This window comes from Vitis riparia, chromosome 14 (assembly GCF_004353265.1).
Source record: "Vitis riparia cultivar Riparia Gloire de Montpellier isolate 1030 chromosome 14, EGFV_Vit.rip_1.0, whole genome shotgun sequence".
In the NCBI taxonomy this organism is placed as follows: Eukaryota; Viridiplantae; Streptophyta; class Magnoliopsida; order Vitales; family Vitaceae; genus Vitis; species Vitis riparia.
In genome coordinates this window covers 21,370,559-21,395,369 of record NC_048444.1, presented here as the reverse complement: position 1 = coordinate 21,395,369, position 24,811 = coordinate 21,370,559, and the positions used below count along the sequence as shown (strand labels likewise).

At 36.8% G+C, this 24,811-nt stretch overlaps 2 protein-coding genes across 2 annotated transcripts in view; one reads left to right on the top strand and one right to left on the bottom strand.

Moving 5' to 3' along the window:
* Window positions 1–4,881: 4,881 nt before the first annotated feature.
* On the top strand, window positions 4,882–14,599 carry LOC117930910 (PITH domain-containing protein At3g04780). The gene is made up of 8 exons (XM_034851697.1): window positions 4,882–5,005; window positions 5,247–5,333; window positions 6,052–6,175; window positions 11,249–11,297; window positions 11,410–11,467; window positions 11,602–11,648; window positions 11,734–11,811; window positions 14,219–14,599. The coding sequence occupies exons 1-8, from the start codon at window positions 4,967–4,969 to the stop codon at window positions 14,265–14,267; spliced, it is 531 nt and encodes a 176-aa protein (XP_034707588.1). The 5' UTR covers window positions 4,882–4,966; the 3' UTR covers window positions 14,268–14,599.
* A 498-nt stretch (window positions 14,600–15,097) lies between these two features.
* The window catches only part of LOC117930909 (peptide-N(4)-(N-acetyl-beta-glucosaminyl)asparagine amidase), a 48,859-nt gene continuing 39,145 nt past the window's right edge, over window positions 15,098–24,811 (bottom strand). Inside the window, 5 exon segments of the mRNA XM_034851696.1 lie at window positions 15,098–15,801; window positions 15,884–16,018; window positions 19,335–19,434; window positions 24,179–24,239; window positions 24,360–24,811. Coding sequence (XP_034707587.1) covers window positions 15,717–15,801; window positions 15,884–16,018; window positions 19,335–19,434; window positions 24,179–24,239; window positions 24,360–24,811 — 833 coding nt within the window. The 3' untranslated portion in view covers window positions 15,098–15,716.

The following is a 24,811-nucleotide window of genomic DNA, read 5'->3' as shown; positions in this document are numbered from 1 at the left end:
CAAATCTTTAAGTATGTACCTCAACCAAGTCAATTCCAGGCAAGTATTCGCCATTGCTCTGTACTCTGCTTCTGCTGACGAACGTGAAACATTCGTTTGTTTTTTTGATTTCCAAGAGATGAGTGATGATCCGAGGAAAACACAATAACCAGAAACGGAACGTCTTGACATACGACATCCTCCCCAATCTGAATCGCAAAATGCGCTGAGTGTTAAATTATTTTCAGATGGAAGAAAAAGACCTTGACCTGGTGATCCTTTAATATATCGGAGGACCCGTAATGCTGCTTCCCAGTGCGGCTTCCGAGGTGTGTTCATGAATTGACTTAGTGTACGTACTGAATACACTATGTCAGGCCTGGTTACAGTCAAGTATATTAATCTGCCAACCAGTCTCCGATACCTACTTGGATCATGAAGTAACTCGCCATCTTCATCAGTCAATTTCAAGTTTTGCTCCATTGGAAATTTTTCGGGCTTCACTCCTGTCAATCCTGTGTCTTGCAAAATATCTAATGCATATTTTCTTTGAGACATAAAGATTCCCTTTTTAGAGCGAGAGAATTCTATACCCAAAAAATATTTCAATTCACCGAGGTCTTTAATAAAAAAACGCTTGAGCAGATGAGTCTTGAGCATCTTGATTTCATGCAAATCATTACCAGTCAACAGGATATCATCAACATAAATGAGAATAGCAGTGAACTTGTTACCTTGGGATTTAGTAAAAAGTGAATAATCTGCTTTGGACTGTATGTAACCCGCAGACTTAACAGTAGCTGTAAAAGTTGAGAACCAATTGCGTGATGCCTGTTTCAAACCGTAAATAGATTTGCGAAGCCGACATACCAGATTCTCCCCCTGTCGGCGAAGACCAGGAGGTGGAGTCATATAAACCTCTTCTTGTAAATTGCCATGAAGGAATGCGTTGTGCACATCAAGCTGATGGATGTACCAATTTCTGGAAGCTGCGACAGTCAGCAAACAGCGAAGAGTGGTGAGTTTGGCAGTTGGAGAAAAGGTTTCCTGATAGTCGATACCGGCGACTTGTGTGTAGCCCTTGGCAACCAAACGTGCTTTATAGCGTTCAATGGTTCCATCAGAATGATATTTGATCTTGTACACCCAGCGGCAGCCAATGGGTTTGTGTCCCGGAGGAAGAGGGACCATCTCCCAAGTGTTGTTTCGTTCTAGAGCCTGAAGTTCAGTGGACATGGCTTGGCGCCAACGTGGATCACAGTCAGCTTGTTCAAAGGATGAAGGTTCGGTTTGGGCTGTCAAAAGAGCTAAAAAAGCACGGTGATGGGGTGAAAAACGAAAAAAAGAAAGGTGAGAAGAGAGGGGATACCTTGTACCTTGACGAGAACTTGATTGCGTGGAAGAAGGATTAAGCTGGGCAGACATGGCATAGTCGTGGTGCCAGGCAGGAGGCTGAATATGGCGAGTGGAACGTCGAAGAGGGGGTTCATGGGTGGGGGAAGGGGCTGACGTGTTGGAGGGTACTGAGGGCACGGAAGGCGGGGAAGAAAGCGAAGAAGGAGATGGAGAAGAAGGTAAGGGTGACGCAACTGATTCTGGGGATAAAGGTTCGGGAACATCAGTATTAGAGGAAGGTGGAGATAATACAGGATTGTGATGCGACAAGGGAGGAGTGGAACTTGGAGAAAAACGAGGAAGAGATATCGGCTGAGGTGTGGAATCGAAAGAAATGGGAAGCGGTAAAGGAAGAGAAGGTGAATGTTGTTGAGATTGAGAAGAACTATGATGGAAAGGAAAAATATTTTCCCGAAAGAATACATCTCGGCTGACTGATATTTTTTGTGTTCGCAAATCGAGTACTTTATAACCTTTTTTTCCATGTGGATACCCCAAAAAAACACAAATAGATGCCCGAGGGTCAAATTTCTGTTTGGGGTGAACATTGGTTACATAGCATTCACAACCAAAAACTCGCAAATGTGTGAGTGAAGGAGGCCGATTATATAAGACCTCGAATGGTGATTTGTTTGAGAGCAATGGAGTCGGAATGCGGTTTATCAGATAAACGGCTGTTAAAACACATTCCCCCCAAAACTCAAGTGGGACATTTGATTGAAACATGAGAGAACGGGCAACATTTAAAATGTGTCGATGTTTGCGTTCTACAACTCCGTTTTGTTGCGGAGTATAAATGCAAGAGGTTTGAAGTTCAATTCCTTTATTTTGAAGAAAGATGCGAAGAGGAATAAATTCTGTGCCATTATCCATTCTTACCGTTTGAACATCTGTGTGGAATTGAGTTTTGACGAATTGCACAAAATTAGTTAACAAAGATTGTGTTTCTGATTTATGATGCATAAGGAAAATCCATGTGCAACGAGAAAAATCGTCAACAATTGTAAGGAAATAACGTGAACCAGTATGTGCAGGAATTTTGTGAGGACCCCAGACATCACAATGTAAAAGAGAAAAAGGAAATTTTGTAGTTATTGAACTTTTGGGAAAGGGCAAGCGTGTCTGCTTAGCCTGTGGGCAAATTGAACAATGATTTCCTAATTCTTTATGAACATCTGGAAGCAAATGTGATAATAATTTAAAACGAGAAAAAGAGGGATGACCCAGGCGTAAATGCCATAAGTCAGACGGTTGAGAAACATGAAAGACAACCGATTTATTTGTTGATGGATGCATGTAGTATAGACCACCACGCTGTTTACTCGAGCCAATCATCTTCCCCGAAACCAAGTCCTGCAAAATACAATAGTCAGGAAAGAATATGATGCAGCAATTCTGATCTTTTGTGAGTTTGTTAGCCGAAATTAAATTCAAGTTAAAGGATGGGACACATAAAACATCTTTAAGGGTCAATTGGGAATCAAAATAACGGTGCCAGTGTGTGTTATTGGTGATGCTGCACCATTTGGTAAATTAACAGTTGTGACATTAGAAGGTTTGAGATCAGTGAGAAGAGACATGTGGGAAACAATGTGATCCGTGGCACCTGTATCCAAAATCCAAGAACTTGTACTACTAGAATTAACAGACACAAGAGTTGATGGAATCAAACCTGCAGCATTTGCATATGCGTCAATATTACCGGAATTACTGTGATTTAATGCACGAATTGCTTGAGCCAACTGTTGTATTTGTTCTGTAGTGAACCCCTGGACTGTACTAGAAGAAGTCGAATCAGACATTTCCTGGGATTCTGTCGCGTTTGCTGAGGGCTGATTCCCACGACCAAAAGGACGTTGTCCTCGGAATTGTCCCGCTTTGTTATTGCTCCCATTTTTCAGTCGGCATCTATCCTCCGTGTGACCTCTTTTATCACAGAACTTACAATGAAATTTAAGAGTCCGACATTCATCTATGGTATGTCCGGATCTGTTACAATGGTCACATATTTTCTGTCTTGGATTACCTCCTTTTCCCGGGACTGCGGCAGCTATTGAGAAATTCTCGGTTGGCTCAGAAGAAACTTGTCGTTGCATCTCTTCCTGGACAATTAAAGAGTATGCTTGACGGACATTGGGCAATGGCGACATCATCAAAATATTGGATCTCACTGCCTTATATGACTCATTCAAACCCATTAGAAATTGCATAAGACGGTCTTCCTCCCTTTGCTCGAGATGTGTTTGTCGTTGGTTGCAGGTCAGCGGGGAACGGTATGTCTCAAGCTCGTCCCATAAGGCTTTGATCTTTGTAAAATATGCAGCTACTGTCATCGTTCCTTGCGACATGGTGGCGATTGATTTCTGTATTTGAAAAACCGCTGGAGCATTCTTTTGAGAAAACTGGTCGCGTAAATCAACCCACACTTCGCGTGCTGTTTTAGCATGGATAATTCCTTCAGCAATGTCCGATTCAACAGCATGAGTTAGCCAAGAAAGTATCATGCTGTTGCATTGATTCCACTGTTCAAACAGAAAGGGTTCATCTTCCTGCGATGGTTCTTCAACTGTCCCGTTGACGAAGCCGATCTTCTTCTTGGCAGTAAGGGCATGAATAACTGCTTTGCTCCATGATTGATAGTTGACCCCATTTAATTTGATGGGCACCAAAAGATGGCCTGGTTGATCTGAATGATGAATATAGAGGGGATGTGAAGGATCGATGGTCTTGTTTTCTGATCCAGAAGCCTTCTGATTGCCAGCCATGGTGGTTTGTTGTTCTGGCTCTGATACCATGACAAGAATAAAGAGATTGGCTTCAAATTGGATACTTTTCTCATTAACAGAATGTAGTATATATATACATATATTTGATCTGATCTTCTCCTAAATTATAGCTATAGAATCAGAAATATAAGGTAAATTATGCTCCTATACAATCAGCTAATTATGTCAAGATAATCATACAATAACTAAAATATAATTTCCTTAATAAATAATAAATATGTAAATAATATAAAAATAATATAATATTTTTAAAATTTATAAAATAATAAGATATATAACTTTTTATATATAGGTAAAATTACATGGAATTATTTTTTCATTTTTAAAAAGTACTTTCATATTTAAATATTATATATATATTTTATTTAATAAAATTTAAAATATTATTCATTTAATTTTTTTTTTATCAATTTTAAATTTATATATTATTTTAATTTTAATAGAAAATAAATTATATATATAAGTATATAACTTATCCGACTCAATTATCGCTTTGATTCTAAAATCATTGCTCGTAAGTCGTAACGTGTCCGAGAAAATGGAGTCTGTAGACGCCATACGTACGAATTGCAACGAGGACTCGAATTAGACGTGGATGGCTTCCTCTGAAACGACGCCGTTTTAAAAGAGATCGTTCCAACTTCCAACCAAACGATGTCGTTTACATGAGATCTTACCGAACCATTTTAAGTGTTAACTTTTAACCACTGTCTGCTCCGTCGCCCTCCCTGCTACTCTCTCGCTCTCTCTCTCTCTCTCTCTCTCTCTCTCTCAAGTTCTCTCTGGAAAATTCTACTTCATCCAGCATGTCTGCCGAATCTGCCACTGCAATTCAAAGAAACCAAGCAAGTCACTTCATTCTTTTTTTCTTTTTCTTTTTTAACAAATTTCTTTCCTTTGTTTGGTTGCCAAGAAAACGTAAAGTAAACCAAAGAAAAATCCGACCCTTTGTTTGAGTTTGGAATACTTGTTGTCTCAAAGATTCCAAATTCTGTCTTCTTTTCTTTCATTTTCCCACGGTTTCTGAGCAATCAAGCAGAACTTTATATTATAGAACTGTATTCTGATTATATGACTTCCGATCAGGCTGACCTACTCGACTTCATCGACTGGACTGGAGTCGAGTGCCTCAACCAAAGCACCAGTCAATCTCTTGCCAATGCTCTCAAGCAGGTACCTTTTCCAATTTGTTTTTTTCTCGTTTCATTTGCACTCATCTCTTTGATGATATGCCACTCGAAGATTCATTTGACAAGGATTTCGCCTTTTTATGTGGAATTAATTGAGATTTACATATAAACAAGCCTGGGATTAATATTCTTTTGTTTCTTTTTTCTTCCTTCTTTCCGTTGTCTTACAATTGCAATACGAAATTAGGGTTTTTTCTTTTTCCTTCTTTCCATTTTTTTAAAGATCTAATCTGGTTTCTTGTTCCAATATTATTCTTGAATACTTCACTATTTTTTTCTTTTTATGTGGAAATATTCATGATTTCTCCCAAAAGCAAGCCTAAGTTTTGTTTATTTTTCCTCCTTCCTGCTTGTATTTTTCTCTCGTTACTATTACAAGGAAAACTAAGGAATTTGATTTAAAAAATTAGGGTTTTCTTTTTCTTTTTTTTTTTCCTTTGGATAAAATTATACAATATTTCCTTTGATTCTTGTTTTTGTTTTTGGGTTGTATCGCTCTCCTCATGTTTGATTGTATTACTATATTATCCTATGGATTCCTTAATCTATATATAACTTTTATTAGGAGGTTTTTGTTATCTTGGTTACTAAATAATAAGAAATAAAAATTCAAAAATCATTATTTCTTCTTTTCCTGTACTTCCTCGGAAACCAATTGGAGAACAAAGGATTTGTTTAATTAATTTGTTTGTTTGAGTTAGGGTTACAGAGAAGATGATGGTTTGCATCTGGAGAGTGATGCAGATGAGCAGCTTTTGATCTATATACCGTTTACACAAGTTATTAAACTGCATTCTATTGCCATCAAAGGACCTGAAGAAGAAGGTGAACATAAGCCTGTTTGTGCTACATTTTATTCTTATTTAATTGCTTCTTGTTATCTCCAATCTTCTTTAATGATAGTATGCAGGCAATCAATGATGAATAAGCCTTTGAACATTTATTTTTTTTGCTGTACTTGTTCAGAGTGCATCCCTCTGCATAAAGTCCTAGATTGTAACTGACTTTATGTCTTCTATAAAGATATTTTTTGCAGCATTATTTTATAATTAAATAACTCTTATCCTCTAAAATTCTGCTTGCTTAATTTCCTTCCCATGGATAGGTTGAAGTTTGACTTTCATTCTTCCATTATGATGATTTTTTAGTGATCTTTACCATGATCCATGTTCTCCAAGGCCCAAGTGACTTTTTTAGGACTTTTAAGACACTCTGATAACCTTTGACTTCCTACTTCCCTTACAAGCATCAATTCTTTATGCTCTTGGCTCGAGCTTTCTCTTATCTTTTTTTTGCTGCCATTGCTTTTGCTGTTAAGGCTGGATGGACTGGCCTGAATCAAGTAACATGCATTACAATAGGTTTACCTTGTAACTTTCATATTTCTGAATGGAGCTGCACTAGGCAGCATTAAATCTGGCAAGGCACAATCTGAGATTTCAACTTGGCTACTCCTTTTGCATTTGACTCTCCTGCCAGTGTTCTTCTCAATTTTGTCATATTGAGAATGGTACAAACAATCTGGTGGTTTTCTCCATAATAGAATGGGGTTTTGTTTGCTATGTCTGGAACTAACTTCATGTTCATAGCATCATAAATGCCATGGTATAGAAAGCTATTAGATGTGTGTAAAATGAGAGTTGGCCCAGGACTAGTATCTCTTTTGGGAATGAGCTAAAACCAAGTTCTGGTTAGATAGGTGGAGTGGTGATTCTAAGTTGAAAGATCACTTCCCTTGTTCCTAGTTGCTTTTAATAGAAATATTAAAAGTAAATGATCTGTGTGTGGAGGATAAGAGAGGTTGTTGGAACTCTTGCTTTTGTATGGATTCTCTTCTTTGGGGGGATGGGGAAAGTGAAGATTTTTTAAGCACATTCATGCAGTGTCTATCCAGGGTTTAGCAGAGGATAGATTGGTATGGAAGGGCTAAAGAATTGAGAGTTTTGTTATTATTAGTATTAGTATTAGTATTATTATTATTATTAGTATTACTACTACTTAGGTTTTGAAATCTATAAGAAGTTTATAGCAAAGAAAATATGGAATTCTAGCCCTTTTAAGGGTATGTTTCTTTCTTGGGAAGTTGTTTGGAAGAAGATTTTGATTGCCTATGAAGAGGGGTTAAATGTGGACTTTGTTTTTATAGGTCAAGGAAGTGTTGACATGTCATATTTTAGTCCATTGTGTCAAAACTGGAAATCTTTGGGATTTGGGTGGCAAGGGTTTGTTGGCGAGGTCTGCTGATACAGGTTTTCCTTCTAGGAGCATTTGGGTGGCAAGGGTGCCAACTAAAGTTGCTTTTTTTGCGTGGGAGGCGACATGGGGGAAGGTGCTCACTTTGGATAGACTTCAAAGAAGAGGGCTTCAACTTCCAAATCGCTGCTTCCTGTGTGGTTGTGAGGAAGAAAGTGTAAATCATATCCTTATACATTGTACAGTGGTTAGAGCTCTATGGGATATTGTTTTTGGTTTAGTTGATGTGAAATGGGTTTTTCCAGAAAGTGTAAAGGAGGTCTTAGCTAGCTGGAGGGGCTCGTTTGTGGGAAAGAAAAGGAAAAAGATTTGGGATGCCATTCCGTTGTGTATCTTTTGGACGGTGTGGAAGGAAAAGAATAGATTAGCTTTTAGGGGAGGTGTGTTGAATGTGCAGAAGTTAAAGAATTTTTTTGTTTGTAATCTGTGGAGTTGGGCCAAATTGTATGTAGGTGAGGAGGCGTTCTCCCTTATAGGTTTCCTAGAGTGGATAATTTCCATTTAAAGGGAGGTGATTCTTTTGTTGTTGTTTTTTGAGGCCTTAGCTGCCTTGTATACTCCCTGTATACCTTGTGGCGTTGTGCCTTTTGAATGAATATCCTTTACTTATCAAAAAAAAAAAAACTGGAAATCTTTGGGGCCTTGTTTGTCTTGCAGTGGCATTTCCAAAGTTTGTTAGCATGCTTCTCTTAGATTAGAATACGACAAGAATGCAAAAAAGATGAAAGAGAACGTGGAACTTGGCCCCTTTATGCTTCTTTTGGTGCATATGGAAGGAGGCTAGGAACAAACAGCAGAATTTTCAGGGGAGAGGAGCATCCAAATTAAGTATTAGAAGACTTTTTCTTGAAAACTTTTGGGATAAGAAATCCCTTGTGGGGCAAACCTTCCTATAATGGATATCATTGAGGGCTTGGATCAAGATTAGGTCGTATCTGTTTTTTTTTCAGTTTTTTCTATACTTCCAATGTGTTGGGGTTGCACCTTTTTTTTGGTTAAAGGCATCTTAATCTATGCGACCTTAAAGTATGATAATCTAATTTAGGATATCACATACATAATAATCCAACATAAGATGATACATACTTGCATGATAATGTAAATCTTTTATGCAGACAATAAACAAATCACATGATAATCTAATCTAGAACATCACATGATCGCATGATGATACAAATCACAATAAGTAATAAACAATAGAAACCAAGGTCCAAGATGAATAGGAGGAGAGTTGCTCCTTTATGCCTTTTTTGGTCCATTTGGAAGGAGAGAAATAGGAGAGCCTTTGAGAATTGTGAAAGTTTGGACCAAATAATTAAAAGTTCTTTTTTGTATCTTTTTTGGGATTGGGTTAGATTGTACATTGGAGAATGAAATATGAAATTTTGAAAAAGCTGACTTGACTAAGTTCAGTTTGGTGCAGTTGTTGTTTTTTTCCTTTCTGAATTCATTAGTTTATTAGATTTTTTGTTCACCTACTTGATTAGCTAAGAGAGGCACCAAATGAATATAGCATCCCAACTTTGTAACGATTTCAAATATTTGGGGGAGCCACCCATGGACCTATTTCCTTTTTAGCCACCTATGAAATAACAACAAAATCTCCTACACTACAAGATTGGACAAGCCCAAAGCTTTAGCCTACACGAGGCCTTGCAACATAGCTAGGATCTTAGCCTCCATGGTAAAACCCTTACACAAGTCTAAAGTAACCTTTTATCACTTTACCTCGATGATATTTAATCACTCCACTAATTCTAATTTGCTCTAAGGTAACTAAAGAATATCTATCAAAGTTCAACTTGACAAACCCTTCAGCTGTGGTGACCATACAAAGATCTTCTCAATCAATCTCTTCAACTTGCATATAAGGTGCCAATCTAATAAAATAAGGCTAAAAGGAGTGCTTGTGGTTACTCCACTAGCAGGGGCCCAATGGAGGGAGAAGAGTAAAACATGTCCTAATTGTATTTGATGTCCTCAAAACATCCTTAAAAATCCTTATTTTTTTGTTCCTCCATATTTTCCAAGTCAAATTGAATTTAGCAATATTGTACCTTACTTTTAGAATGATCGTTAAAGCCTTTGAAAGACCATTGTACAAGGTGGGACCCAGTCAATCCAAATTAGGATGAATAATCTATGCTACAAATTCAAATCGATTGGCAATGAAGGAAAAGATGATAAGTTGATTCTCCACTCTCTTTTCCCATGGCGCACCACTTCAAATTAAGAGTTCTGAAGGATCTCAGTTTTTAGAGGAGATGATTGGTACTAACACTTTTACTAGCTAAAAATCACATGAAAGTCATTATACTTGGAGGGGGTTTAGACTTCCAAATAAAATTAGCTAGAGCAAAAGAGATAGAGGTGGATGAATGATAAAGGACTTTAGATGATAAAGAGCTTTAAAGAATGAACTAACTGATGACATTATTGAAGAGCTCAAGGACCGAACTCTCACATCAGGGTGAAAAGGTGATAGACACACATGGGGCTTAGAAAACATCAAGAGATCTAATTCCTCAATTTCCTTTATTAAGAGGTTCAGAAAAATTTAAAACTCCAAGACAAGAAAGGGAAGGAATGTACGAAAATAATAGATTGGGGAATCTCTCTATCCCTACAACTTCAAGGAGTTGGGGGTATTGAAGATGAAAGAGTAAATCACCACACCAATTGTCCTCCAAAATGTGCATCTTTTTACCATCACTGGTAAAAAAGCAAGTGAAACGAGGAAAATTATAGAAGATTTGAGCAATAGCCTTCCAGGGATAATGGTGTGTGTGACCACTTAACAATAGTGTTGGCATCCCAACCATTAAAATGTGGACTGGCCATAGATACTCAAAATGACATTGTGCTAACTAACGTTGCTCTCCCTTGGAAACTTGCACAACCACTTTGCTATGAAGGCTCTATTTTGCAGGGAAATCATACATACACCTAGAACCCTACACACTAGGTTGCATCCAACGAGGTGATCTCTTTTTACTTTCCCCACTCCTAATAAAAGAAAAACATCTCTCTATTAACACTCAATCCTTGAAGCCACTTTAATTGGAACTTTGGGAACAAATAGGAAAGAAGTGATAAACACGAGTTCATAGGAGTGATTCTACCACCGAAAGATGAATAGACTCTTTTCAATGATCCAAATGTTTATAAATCCTTCCTAAAATTGGATACTAAAAGGAAATAACTCTTGGATTCCCCTTCACATGGCATGCCCCGCAATCGAACAGGGAAGCTAAAGCCTGAACTTGGTCCTGCTTCACAGTGATCCCAGCAATCATCTATTATCCAAATTTATCTAGAGCCAGATGCACACCCAAACATCATAGGAATTAGTTTAAGGTTTTGCAAGTCAAGTGGCAGAATATAAAGTGGCTAATTAAACTACATGGAATCTTCCCTTCAAACTTGGGATGGTGGAATATTTTTAGGATGTAAGGATGTAATCTTCTAATGGTTAATCCCTTTGACATTGTCTTCATTAGTTCAGTGTTCCTAATAAGACATTTTCTTAAGGTTTTGTTGTAACTTCTTTTCCCAGTTTTCTTTTAATTTGCTTTTTAAGTCTCTTTACATTGTCTCATCTTAAGTTGATTATATTCATGAGTCTAATGCAGAGTTAATTTACAGGTCCCAAGACTGTGAAACTTTTCTCAAATAAGGAGCACATGGGATTTAGGTATTGTTTGACAGATGTTCAGTTTCATTTTAAAGATTTGATGAAAACTGTACAATGTTTTATTTCATTGTGATTTTATTCAGATGTTCTTATTTGTAATGTTGATATCCAGTAATGTCAATGACTTTCCTCCAAGTGATACAGTTGCTTTATCCTCAGATAACCTTAAGGTAGGGTTTGGTACATACATGAGGGTTCCATTGCTATATTGTTTCTTCTTAATGAAAGAGAACTTGTTTAGTATGTCATGGCTTCAATATTATTTTATTGAGTGCATTATGCTACAATTATTTTTCTTTTGTAGGGGAAGCCAATAGTTTTGAAGTATGTCAAGTTTCAAAATGTTCGCAGGTATGTTGGATCTGTTTGTGTTCATATATTTTGTTGTGGTATCTTGGAGAACTGTTGGTTGATCTTACTTGTTCAATTGGATCAGCTTAACAATTTTTATTGAGGACAATCAATCTGGTTCTGAAATCACAAAAGTTCAAAAGATTGTCCTATATGGATCCACGTAAGTTTCTCTTTTCTAAAACATATCCTTTCTTTCTCCTCCTTTTTCTTAGTGTTTTTTTTTCATGCATTGCCTTCTGTTCTTTCAGTTTTTGTTTTAATTTGGTATGTTTGCATTTCAACTAGTTCACTGTCTTATAATGCTTCTTACTTAATGTTTTCCCTTGTATATATATTTTGTTGGGGTGCAACAATGCCCCTTTTAAGCCTAGGGATGACTCACCCAAATGATGACTTTTAGAATAGGCTTGAGAGGTGTGATGTCAAATGCCGTAAATGGTTTTCATTGAGCATCAATTGGTTTTCAGACGAGATGGTCAAAACTCGATCCAACATGGTATTGGAGCCAAAGGTCATGGGTTTGATTCATGAGTGTGTCATGTTGGGGGAGGGATACTTAGGATACAACAATGCCACTCTTAAGCCTAGGGATGGGTCTCTTAAATGATGACTTTTAGAACAAACCCGCAGGGTATGAGGTCAAATGCCATAAAAGGTTTGGTTTATCCTCGTTAGACACCAATTGGTTTTTTGATAAATGGAATTTGTTTAACAGTTTAATGTACTATGACTTTGAACTTACTATTATTTTTAATAATATAAAACAGAAATATATTAATAAAATGCTTAAAAAGGGCATCACCTTAGTATAGAAGTATACAAGCAAAACTTCAAGGAACAAAGGAAGAAATATGCAATACAAAAGACCTAGGCCTCCACCAACCTATTATGAATAAAATCTATAAAAGGTGAAGTATACAAGCAAAACTTCATGGGACAGAAATTACACAATACAAAAGACCTAGGCCCTCACCAATCTGTTAATGAATAAATTCTATAAAAGGGCAATTTCCCTCTCCAAAAGAGTCCCTTTTCCAATAAAACAAGGATTTAGGAAAGATCATAGGTTATTCTATAAAAGATCATAGTTTTTCCAAAAGAGTCCTTTTATGAATAAATTCTATAAAAGACCATAGGTTGCAAGCCATTGAATGATGGATATAAAGGTGGTTGGCTGATTCCTCACTCTGCTTACACATGTTGCACCAGTCCAGAGGGTGCTTTTCCCTTCTCATCATTTGGTTGATGATTAGGTTATTCTCCCATGTTTCTGAACAAAGAATTATCTCAAAAAGAGCACTAAAAACTCACACCATCATTTTTTTTTATCAGAAACAAAGATTAGTTTTTACAGATAAAAAAAAGAAGGATGAGGGGTCCTTCTCACAGAATACAAAACCTGATCAAAGAGTTTACTCCTCTACCATGAATCACAAACCAAAAGCCAATTTAGTTGAATTACAAAATTCACACCATCATTGCTGCAAGTAATTATCATAATTGCCCTCATTTTGTGACAGAACCAAGGGATGCTCCTGGGAGTTGATGAATTTTATGTGGTATGAGATGTAATTTATGAATGGTAGTGAAAAATGCATTTTATCTTTTGGGATGAATTTTCATGTCGTGTGAGATATGTTGGCCTTAGCCATTCCGGTAAAAAAAAAATGTTGGCCTTGACCAACCAATGGGCCTATCAACTAGGTTGAGCAGTAATTGCCTTCTGAAAGGAGGTCATCTATACCAGATATATAAGGCTGCCTAAAGTTCCAAGTATGGAGTTATCTTGCGACTAGTCCTAATTTCTGATTTGTAGTGGTTTTTGTATTAGTTATTTTATGAATAGGATGTATAGGAGTTTTCCATACTGCAATATCTTTCCCGTATGTATGCAGGCTTTTATGAGGAGGGGCTAGTTCTTGTAGTTCTAGTTTTGGATCACTTTCTACCATATTTTGTACATTTTTGAAAGATAACCAATCCTTCTTGTATTTATCAATTGATCATTGAATGCAAATGTTTGTTTCTGATTGTTTGCACCTCAGGAAACTGCTATAGAACAAGAATTGCATCTTCTAGTTCTGATTTTAGATCAATATGGGTGCAATTTAAGCCCAATAACTACATTTTGTAGTTTGTATATTATTAGATGACGGTAAATCGTAAAAGCTTAAAAGGTAAATTGAAATGGATTCATTAAGTTGACAATCTGATCATGCTATTATTTCTTGGAGATATCACAAGTTGTTGTGTTAAGACAATGCACATGCTCTTTATGATACAGTATAGCTCGTTGTTCTCTAAGCCAGTGGACAATGTCAATTTCCATTTACGGTGCTTAATATAATGAGGGATGCAGCTAAGACTGGATATTATTCTTCCTTTCACGTTTCTGGTGGAATTACACTGCATCGTTACATGTCCTATTTTCTTTCCAAAATCAGTAAATACATGTCATAAATATACATTGCTAGTTTGATTGACTTCTTGTTTGATGTAATTCCATTCAGAGCTTCGGTTGTCTACAATGTATATACCTTAGTAATATGGGATGGTTTGTAATGCAGGGTGGAAACCACTGATATGAAGGGATTGAAGAAGATCGAGGACCATTGAACCACTGACTCAAAAGGAGCAAAGAAAAGAAGAAAGATGGTGATTACATTTGAGTAATTTGGAATTATCATTAACCTGTCAATTTTAATCTTTCAGAATTTTGATTGAATATGCAGTTCACAATTCTATGCATGAATTATGGGGGTTCTATGTCAACACCTTTCTCAGAATTCCTATGGGACACGCCTTGTATTCAAATGTTCAAATCATGAAGTTCCTTTGAAATCTCTTGTTTGGCCGACTCAGGTTGCAAATGCTAGTACCTTGTGGAAATAAAAAAATGGCTCTATTTTTCCGTCTGTAATGGAAAAGGGGCCTTGGAATGATTAAAAGGATCACTGTTGGGATCAACCTTAATATCCTGGTTTTCGCTTTATAGTTCAGACCAATTATTGGACATTGAGATTGACAGTGAACTTGATGGTTGGGAGGAATTGGGAACCATAACTTAGAAAGTGTCTTTTCAAAACAGAAAAGTCACGACAATTCTGAGTTGTGGACTTGATTTTCACATGGCCGAAGTGGTCTTGTGTTGGAACTCTCCATATTAGAAGGAATGCTCGAGTTAAGATGCATGTTTCGGTTTGGTTTATTTTCATGCTGAAAGGGTTCTTGTTTTATTTGGCATTCTAGGTTGAGGCTTGGCATATTTTCAGATGAATATTAGGTTGGCTGGCAGTGAAAACCAGGTTAACTTCAAGTTCCAGGCTACAACTCGTTGTTTATAAAGGTATAATGCCTTTGCCAATGGTAGCATCCCAGGACCTGTGGCTAGAACCTGATTTGTGACTCAGCTGAATCTATAACAAGTCACTGGCCATACATGAACATAAAATAGACTTGAAAATATTGCTCCCCAAATGAAGAATATGGGTTGACAATCACGTGTTGCACAGGCACAAAGAGGTTTGGAACATAAAGGGTAAAAGGCTTTTCCTTGCACCGTACGCTAGTAGTCCAGTTGTTCACTTCAGAAGCTGCAACCTGCATATCGAAGCTTACGTCATTGCAGAAGCGGTATTGCATAGAAATGACAACTCAATTTACACTCTCGGGACGCTATTTTTGAGGCACATTCCAGGTCCCACATCGAACATGATACAGCTTTGAAAATCTGAACGAATGATCGTGACGATCAACAACCAAAGTAGTTTGAGATATTGAGATATCAATTGAAAATTAAGTATGACTAATTATTCTTCCAGTTCTCTTTTGCTTTTGCTTTCTGAACCTTTCAAGAAATATGATCAAGAAGCAACATGGCCTCTACTGAGAAACTCCAGATTGTGGGACCAGACCCTTTTCCTTTGGCCGCACAAATATAATTAATGCAGGCAGATGAATTATAATAACCATTCATAACTTTTTCTTTAGTCGCTCTATGGAACATTTATGACTTTCCCAACGAAATGACAAAGCACCCTGGCTCACAATCTCAACTGCAGACTCTTAACTGCTTCTTGCATAGAGGTCAATGCTACCTAGTTGCAGACGAGAAGTTGCTTCAACATCTCGTACCTTCAGAAACCTGAACCTGCTATGCTTATCCACAATTAATGCCCATGAAAAATTAGATCCTGTATGCACATTCAAATGAATTCTGTGAAAATGTTTACCTGAATGCATTGGATGAAAGACCCACTGAATTAATCTTAAATGTTTTACGCTGGAAACGGGTTTCAAACCTCTGAGAGAACTGCTCATCTAAAACACGCCAGCTGGATCCCCCATCATTGCTTCCCTCGACAACCCTGAAAAGCAAAACGCTAATGGCTCAAGAAGACTGAGTATACAGTATGCAAGACCTTAAAGAAAAATAATTTCTAACAGAAATGCACACTAGCATTAAGGGGTAACTGCCATAGAAAAAACATGCAACATGCAAAAAATAAAATAAGTGGTGACCCCAAATCAAAACAACTAAAATAAACTTTCCAAAAAATAGATAAATAATTGTTTTCAAATAAATAAAAACCAAAACCAAAGGGCGTGCAACACCTGTTGTGTGGCAAGATCCACACATAGGTATTGAGCCTTAGGTCTAGGGCTTCGGTTAAATCATTTATAAAACAAAGGTTATAATTTTATACAGCACAAGAAGCACCTAAGAAGCAAAGATCTCATAGGGCCAGGCACAGTTCCAACCCAAAGCACTCACTTGAGTGAAGTAAGCTGCAATGCACATCAATTTATAAAATACTCTTGATTTGGACATCCAAGCATTAGCATACACTCATATCATCAAATATGATCTAAATTTTAATCTAAGCAACCAAAAAATAAAAAATAAAAAATATCAAGACAAGTATCCAACAAAAAACTAATGTGATTATATAACATTTCAATATACGGTCATACATTTCACGAATTAAAGTGTAAAGAAAATAGAAAATAGGCAAAAGTGTGTGTATTAGTAGTTAAGGCACCATAGCTAGGGAGTTGCTAGGCCTAGGGCTTAGGCGCACTTGAGGTGTGCCTTTAACAACTATGGTAAGGGTTTTCTTAGCTTTCGCTAAATCTTTTAAAAGAAAAGAAAAATGGGGAGAGATTGAGGAGAAATAGAAGGGTTAATGACTGTTGTAATGGTTGGGCTCATAGTTATTATTTAATTATTGATAGATAATGAAAAGAAAATATTGCAATTGTCAGATAAAGAAGAATGAGTGGACATCGACACTAATAGGGAGGAGGATGGAACAATTAGATGTGATACAATTCTTTGGATGATCCAAATACTGATAGTGATGATAGGGTTGAAGATTATTTCATAGCAATGAGAGTTAAATTTTGCAAGAGAGAAAAATGAACTAAATTAGAAACTATTAAGAATAATCTCAATTTGGCAAAACACCTCAAGACTGCCTTTAGGTTTGTAAATGTTGGTACCTATAGCTAATACTAAATAAATAGGGAACGGCATCTAGAGGGTACATTCTGACACCAGATACCGTGTTCAGCAACTTCATCCTCATCCTCATCCCAAATCCAGGTTCCCTTAATCAAAGAAGAGATCATTTTTGGAAATGCTCTTCCCTGAACTGTATAAAGACCTGAAACTTGCGGGAAGGCCCAACCATCCCAGTTTTCACCATACTTTTTTGATGTTGCCTTCATCCACAATCTTCATCCGATCACCCAAAATCTTGGGAGTAAGTTCCGGAATAGGGACTTAAGTTTAAAATAGGCTGAATATCCAATCATCTTATTGCAAAGTTCTCTCCATCATCTTTAACTGTCTAAAGAAAGAACCTTTGACTTATAATCTTTGAACAGGTAAAGTTGGAAGCAGAAGATGAGAAATCAGCATGCAAATTTGCAAGCAAGCTTTTAAAAATAAAGCTTATAACCCTTCAAGACTAATGAGAATTTCACTGAGGTCATTTTTAGAATGCTAGAATAGAGAATGAGAATGAGAAATCAGTTCCATCTCCTATTCACTAATGTGTTTGGATTGTTTTTGAGAATGAGAATAGGAATAAAAAATTCATTGTTATGGAGACCAAATCTCACTTCTCCTAGGATTTTGATTCCTCTCTTCTGCATGAGATTATGATACACCTCCATTCTCATCATATTTCCAGTCCCATGCCCATATACTAAACGCATCCTGAATCTAATCATTTCTGACAATTTTTAACAATTGCTCTTGAATGACCCTAGTTCAAGATAGGGCTCCCAGAAGAATACCAAAGATAGGAAGAAGGAAACAACCCTTCTGGGAGAAACTGCCCTGTTTGCTCTGCTAAACTAGGAACCTCATCCATTGCAATCAATTAAGAGTTACCTGGAATGATTTGTAACCAAGACGGCACCTAAAATATCTAGACATCCATCTAATAGTTATTAGAGGAACAACATAATAGAAAGATAAATTGGATTCGTATAGATCCATCAAAAGCTTTCCTCAAAATAAGAACTTACCAGGAGATAACAGATCACCTGTCCTAATCACACGAGTTCCAGAAGATTCCAACGCAATTTAAAAGTTTAACTTTGGACTGAGTTCGTGGGCCATAGCTGTTGCTCTTGTTGGCTTCTCTCTTTTGTATGTTTCCTTGTTTACTTTCCATGTATAAGGTTTGCCCATACTGGTTGTCTTCCTTTGATAATATCATTTTGCCAATGGACTTATCTGTTGAGCTAATTTCCTTCTCCTTTTTGGGTGTTTTCCTTGTTTATCTTGCATGTATGAGGGTTTGCCCCAGTTGGATCTCTTCTTTTGGGCAAAAAAGAGTAACAATGAGATACCTTTCCATCTGATTTAGCCTAAACCTATCTACCTCAAGATATATAGCAAACCCTCCAAATTTACATGGTCATTTTGCTGTTGGTTTTACTAAAAGAAAGCACTCCTCGACCTGACTCCAATGCGCTCATTAACAACAATCTAGAATCTTCTACCTAGAACAAAACTCACAAGAGGACCTGAGATAAACAGAAACAGGACCACTCCTAATTTAGCCACACAATGTTACTGCAGAATTAATTTGCCACTCCATTTTATTCAAAGTTCTATTATCTTGTCCCCTGCTTAGATACATTCTTGTGTGGGTATATATATAAATCATATTTCCAGAGATTTGGCTCCAAAACCACCTCAGAGATGAGTGGCATTAAGTTGATAATCATCTTAAAAGAAAGACTGATGAGCATGACGCTTGAAACAATGAAATACTCTGGATCTATACCTTTTAAATTCTGGCAGTTAATTAAATATCTATATTTTAAAATTTTAAAACATAGTTAACTTCCCAGTCCTGTCTGCATCTGTAATTACTCTTCTTGAGTAATCTGCTAATCTTTCTTATTCCTGTCATTTGGCTACTGCAAGATTCTAACTTTCATTTCTTAAAACTCCATTTGAATCTTAGAAAGTATCAAGAAGAGGGGAAAAACAGGATGAACATCAAAATTCTTGTTTGTTTTAGAAAAAAAAGGATAGAAGGTAAAATATAGCTAAATTATTTTAAAACTTCTACATTTTCGAGTTCTTTGTTAAAGGAAATAAAATTGAAGTAACATTGGAGAAAAAGATAAACCATAGCATTATGTTTCAGAAAAGCGTACCAATCCATTGGATCTCTCTCTGGAGCATCATTAGCTGACATCAACTCATATGCCACAAGTTCTTGCATCTTATTGTTTACTTTGTATATAATCCAACAACCTACAAGACCAAATTCAATTATTAAAACACATAATATAATAAAAGTGAGTTAAAACTTGAGGCTGTGCGGAAGATAAAGAGAGAAAAACTCTCATATAAAATTTCAGTTCACTTGAGTGTGATCATTTTCATCTCCTTTTTCTTCTTCTCTTCTTCCTCGTCTCTTCTTTTTTGTTTATATACACACAAACACACACACACACACACACACACACACACATACATATTATTATTGTTGTTGTTGTTTGATAGGCAATAATAAAATTTTATAAAGAAGCATCTCTCCCTTGATGAAAACCCAATCAATCAACAAAACCAATTAAAGGCATTAAGCCTTCACCTATGTACACCTTTACCCACAAAAAGAAATTACCAAGGAATAGGCTCTTTAGAACATAGATCACTCCTTGCTCTCAAATGACCATTAATTTCTCTCTTTCCAAATTGTCCAAAAAAGAAACTCTCTGAATACATGAACAATACCTAAGGAACACCAAACCAAAAGAAAAACAACTGCCAAAGAACCCTAGTCTTGGTACAGTGAAAAATATGATCAATTTATTCTTCTTTAACTTTACATAGCATGCATCTATTAACCAATGTCCATCCTCTTCTATGAAACTAATCAAGAGTCAAAACCTTACCCCAACAAGCTTCCCACACGAAGGAACTTGCTTTAGATGGAAGCCATGGATTCAAAATGACTCTCACCAAACAAGGAATTGACCTCCTTGACTCTAAGACAACATAAAGAGACTTCATGGAAAATTTATTTATCCTTGCATCCATCCACACTACCCTGTCCTCCTCTCTATTCACCACCTTACCTAGCAATCTAGAGAAGAAAAACTCTACATGATCCAGTTCCCAATCATTTAAATGTCTAGTTCCAATGACACCTCTCACCTGTCCGGTCCCAGGAATCTACGACGTAAACCTCTTTTGATAAGGTTAAAGCATACAAAGATGTTAAAGAAATGTACAAGGGCACATTCCCACATCACCTATCTTTCCAAAACTTCAACTTTCTCCCATTTTCCATAAAAAGAGGGAAATTCTACAATTAAAGATATTTGTATTCTTCTTGATTGATTTCCATAACCAAACACCATGCCCATTTCTCACATCATAAGACCCTCTTTGCCTTCTTCCTGCCCATATTTTCCACTTATAAACCATCTCCAAAGAAAACTCCCCTTTCATATGCATATCACTATCTCCACTTACACAAAAGAGCCTTATTAAGTAAAGAAAGACTTCTAACACCAAAAGCCCCCTTCTTTTCTTTGTGTAGACAATTGACCACTTCACTATTCTCCAAAGCCCCTCCTCCCCAAAGAAAGTCTCCTTGAATCTTCTCAAACCTCATTCTCACTTTTACCAAAATGGAAAACAATGACATAAAATAGATGCACAAGTTAGATACTGTGCTCCAGATGAAAGTAAGCCTCCCCTTTTAGAAACATAGTCTTTGCCACATCGATAGCTTTTTGCAAAACCGCTCTCCCACTCCATCCCAAGCCATCATTGATTTAAAAGAAGTGCCTAGTGGAAGCCCCATATAAGAAGACGGAAGTTCACCTACCTTACACCTTAATTCATAGGGCAACTTCTTTGCATTATCCACCCTTCCAACTAGAATTAACTAGATCTTTTCTACCCTTCGCATAGTTATCATTATGATATAACTTGTTCACTACTATCAACCTTTGGATTCGGGTTGGGGGTGGTTGGGTTTGGTTGTGTTAGTGTTGTGCAATGCTCAATTTTGTTTTGAGAAAATGGAAAAAAATGGATGTTCTGAAAACATCTTTGAGAGGCAGAAGTAAGGACATCCTTGTACCATAAATCCTAATAATCAAATGCAAGGTGTATATTTGGACTCCCAAGAACAAAGATCAATAGATTTGTATTTCATAGAGATTTAGCAATATAAATTCCAAAAAGGAAGCTAAAGGTACATGGCAAAAGAAGCATTCTAAGTCAATGAATCAAAATAATTGCAGGGGTTTTCCGTCCAGATGCTACATGAGCTAGTTGCACCTTTACCGACACATTATTTCTTCTAGTACATTAATGATTCTTGAATAAAAAAACAAGTTTTGTTTATAAAAATAGTAATTTTGCAACTGTCACCTTTTGCATCCTTAATGTCATCAGAGCCAGTTTTTCTTCATGAAGTCATTGAAAGGGATTGAACTTAGCTTAAGAAACATGATGCTTGCTGAGAGCACAAGTTACATCATCTGGATCATTTGTTTTGTTTTCTGTTAAGGCTTTAACCTAAATTGACTTGATATACGCTATTAGCCTATTACCTAACAACTTAAACTTTTAAGTCAAATTGGTAGCTAACATGGCATCAAAGCCTTGTTGCTTGACACACATTGTTGGCCAATTATCAAACAACTTAAGTTTTTTGGGTCAAATTGGTAGCTTAACATTTTCAATTTAAAGCTCCTGAGATTCTACCACATATCAATCTGCAAATGACCCAGGATATAATAGCTTCATCAAAGTTGTTGATTGATTGAGAGAGAGAGAGAGAGAGAGAGAGAGAGAGAGTTGTTTTTTGTGTTCTCTTATGTAGCCTTGCCTTTTTGTGCCCGTTGAATACCTTCTATGTGCTAAACATGATTGTATTAGAGTTAATCTTTTAAGAGAGAATATGGTAAGAACGCTGAAGGTCTCCGTGGAGAGGAAGAGTAATATTTACGGCATCAATCTTGAATAGAATCATCTTTCTAGGTTGACCGAGTTGCTTGTTTGCAAGACTTCTGTTTGGCCTATACTCTACCTGGGTCTTCCTTTGGGAGGGAATCCCAAGGCTTGTGGCTTTTGGGATCCAGTGATTGAGAGGATCTCGAGGAGATTAGATGGGTGACAAAAGGCTTATTTATCTTTTGGAGGTAGGATAACTCTTATCCAATCTTGCCTCACCCACATGCCTAGCTACTTCCTTTCCTTGTTTAAGATACCCGCTTCAATGGCTGCAAAAATTGAGAGATTGCAAAGGGATTTTTTATGGTCAGGGGTTGGAGAAGGTAAAAGAGATCATCTTGTTAGTTGGGATGTAGTGTGTAATTCGAAGGCAAAAGGGGGATTGGGATTTGGGAAGATTTCTCTAAGGAATCTCGCTCTCTTAGGGAAATGGTTATGGAGGTACCCTAGGGAGGGTTTAGCTCTGTGGCATCAGGTTATTTTAAGCATTTATGGATCACACTCCAATGGTTGGGATGCCAACACTATAGTCAGATGATCACATCGTTGTCCTTGGAAGGCTATCGCACAAGTCTTTTAGGAGTTTTCCAAGTTTACTCAGTTTGTGGTAGGATATAGGGAAAGAATTCGGTTCTGGGAAGACTTTTGGTGGGGGGACCAACCTTTGGGATCCTAATATCCAAGACTATTTAGAGTAGTCACGGATAAAAATATTCCTATATCTTCAATTCTCGGTTCTACTCGTCCCTTCTCTTGGAACTTTAATTTCCGCCGTAACCTTTACGATTTCGAGATAGAAGATTTAGAAGACCTCATGCGGTCACTTGATTGTTTGCATTTATCACATTCGGTTTTAGATGCGAGATCCTGGTCTTTATCTTCTTCAGGGCTTTTTACGGTCAAATTTTTCTTTCTTGCCTTATCCCAATTTTCTAGTTCTCCTCTAATTTTCCCTACTAAGTTCATTCGGAATTCTCAAGTCCTTTTCAAAGTCAAGTCCTTTGTCTGGTTAGTGGCACACAAGAAGGTAAATACTAATGACTTGCTACAATTGAAAAGACCCTACAAAGCTCTTAGTCCTAATATTTGTAAGTTGTGCATGAATCATGGAGAATCAACAGATCATCTTTTCCTACATTACTCTTTGACGATGGGGTTGTGGCACAGATTATTTCAGTTAGCCAACACGGATTGGGTTCCCCCGAGGAGCATTTCTGACATGATGTCCATAAATTATAATGGTTTTGGTTTATCTAAGAAAGGGATAGTTTTGTGGCAAGCTGCATGCATTGCTTTAATTTGGGTTGTGTGGCGAGAAAGAAATGTGAGGATTTTTTAGGATAAAGTAAGGAATTCAGAGAATCTTTGGGATTCTATTCATTTCCTCACTTCTCTTTGGACTTTTTGTTCCAAGGTTTTTAAGGGGATTCCCCTTAATGTGTTACAACTTGATTGGCTAGCAGTGTGTAATTCCAATGGTTTGGTATAATCTGGAGAGATTGAATGTTTTTACATTGTATTTTCTTGTTTTCGTATTCTTGTAGTTTAGTTTTTCTTTGGTGGGAGGATTCCTCATCCTTCTCTTGTATTTTTTTTTTCTATCAATATATCCCTTTTTCATTTCCTATATAAAAAAAATAATAACTTCAAAGCTCCTGAGATTCTACCACATATCAATCTACAAATAACCCAGAATAGTAACTTAACATAGAAATTAGATTTGTACAACAACCTCTGATTGTTCGAGCAGGTGTGAGATCAAAACTCAGTTGTCAATGCTATCAAGAGGATGGCTTGGGTTGGAAATTGGATATGTTAGAGAATGTCTATTGAGAAAAGGTAGAAAGAAATGGAAGGGAAATAAAAAATAAACAAAGCATTTGACTTTAAATTCCTAAAAATCATCATATATCAAACTTCTCATGTTCATTTTTATTTTATTTTTAGTTTTCTTTTTCTCTGTTTGGTTGTCTCATGATTATGATGACAAAAGGAGTTTCATCATTAATTTGGTCAAGAGTACCTCTTGCACCATTTGGTTCTTCCCATTTAGACTTTTGAATTCCATCAAATGCGGATGTGGCCTGAAAAAGAGGAAAAAAAAATCATTTTCAAGATTGGATTAATAAATAAACATTTAAGGATACACTCCATATAACTCAAACGATACAGTGAAAAAAGACACCAGCAAAAATTTTACTTACAATTCCAAAAGGAAGCTCCTCGCCACTTGCAAGGACAAAACCAGAACATATTCTGTTTAACTTCACAAGTGGCAATGAGAGGGAATCTTTACCAAAGTTCTCACAGTTGCTAAAATTGTGGATCGCATCATCTAACCCATCCAACACAACAGGCAACGCTAACGAGGTTTTAACAGGATCACCAGCCAAACAAATTTCAACCCTCCCATCTGTTCCCAACTCACTCTTCAGGCTAAGAGCTTCAAGCAACTCACCAAAAGAGGGCAGCATCTGATCCACGAAAAATTTTCCACTACTAGAATCTGACTTTATGGAAGTTTTCCTCATTCGAAAAGGGGAATCCCTGAGCTCCACAACAATCCTTTTGAACATCTTGAGGATTTCAACAGCTCTAGATTTAGAAAGAGAGTTCAAAATGAATGAATAAAGGACAGGATAAAGTGCATTGTAAC

Excerpts from the sequence above, each read along its gene's own strand:
- LOC117930910 (XM_034851697.1), top strand. The coding sequence starts at position 4,967 with ATGTCTGCCGAATCTGCCACTGCAATTCAAAGAAACCAA. Across the intron at positions 5,006-5,246 it reads CTGCAATTCAAAGAAACCAA|GCTGACCTACTCGACTTCAT; the intron begins GCAAGTCACTTC and ends ACTTCCGATCAG. Across the intron at positions 11,812-14,218 it reads ATTGTCCTATATGGATCCAC|GGTGGAAACCACTGATATGA; the intron begins GTAAGTTTCTCT and ends TTTGTAATGCAG.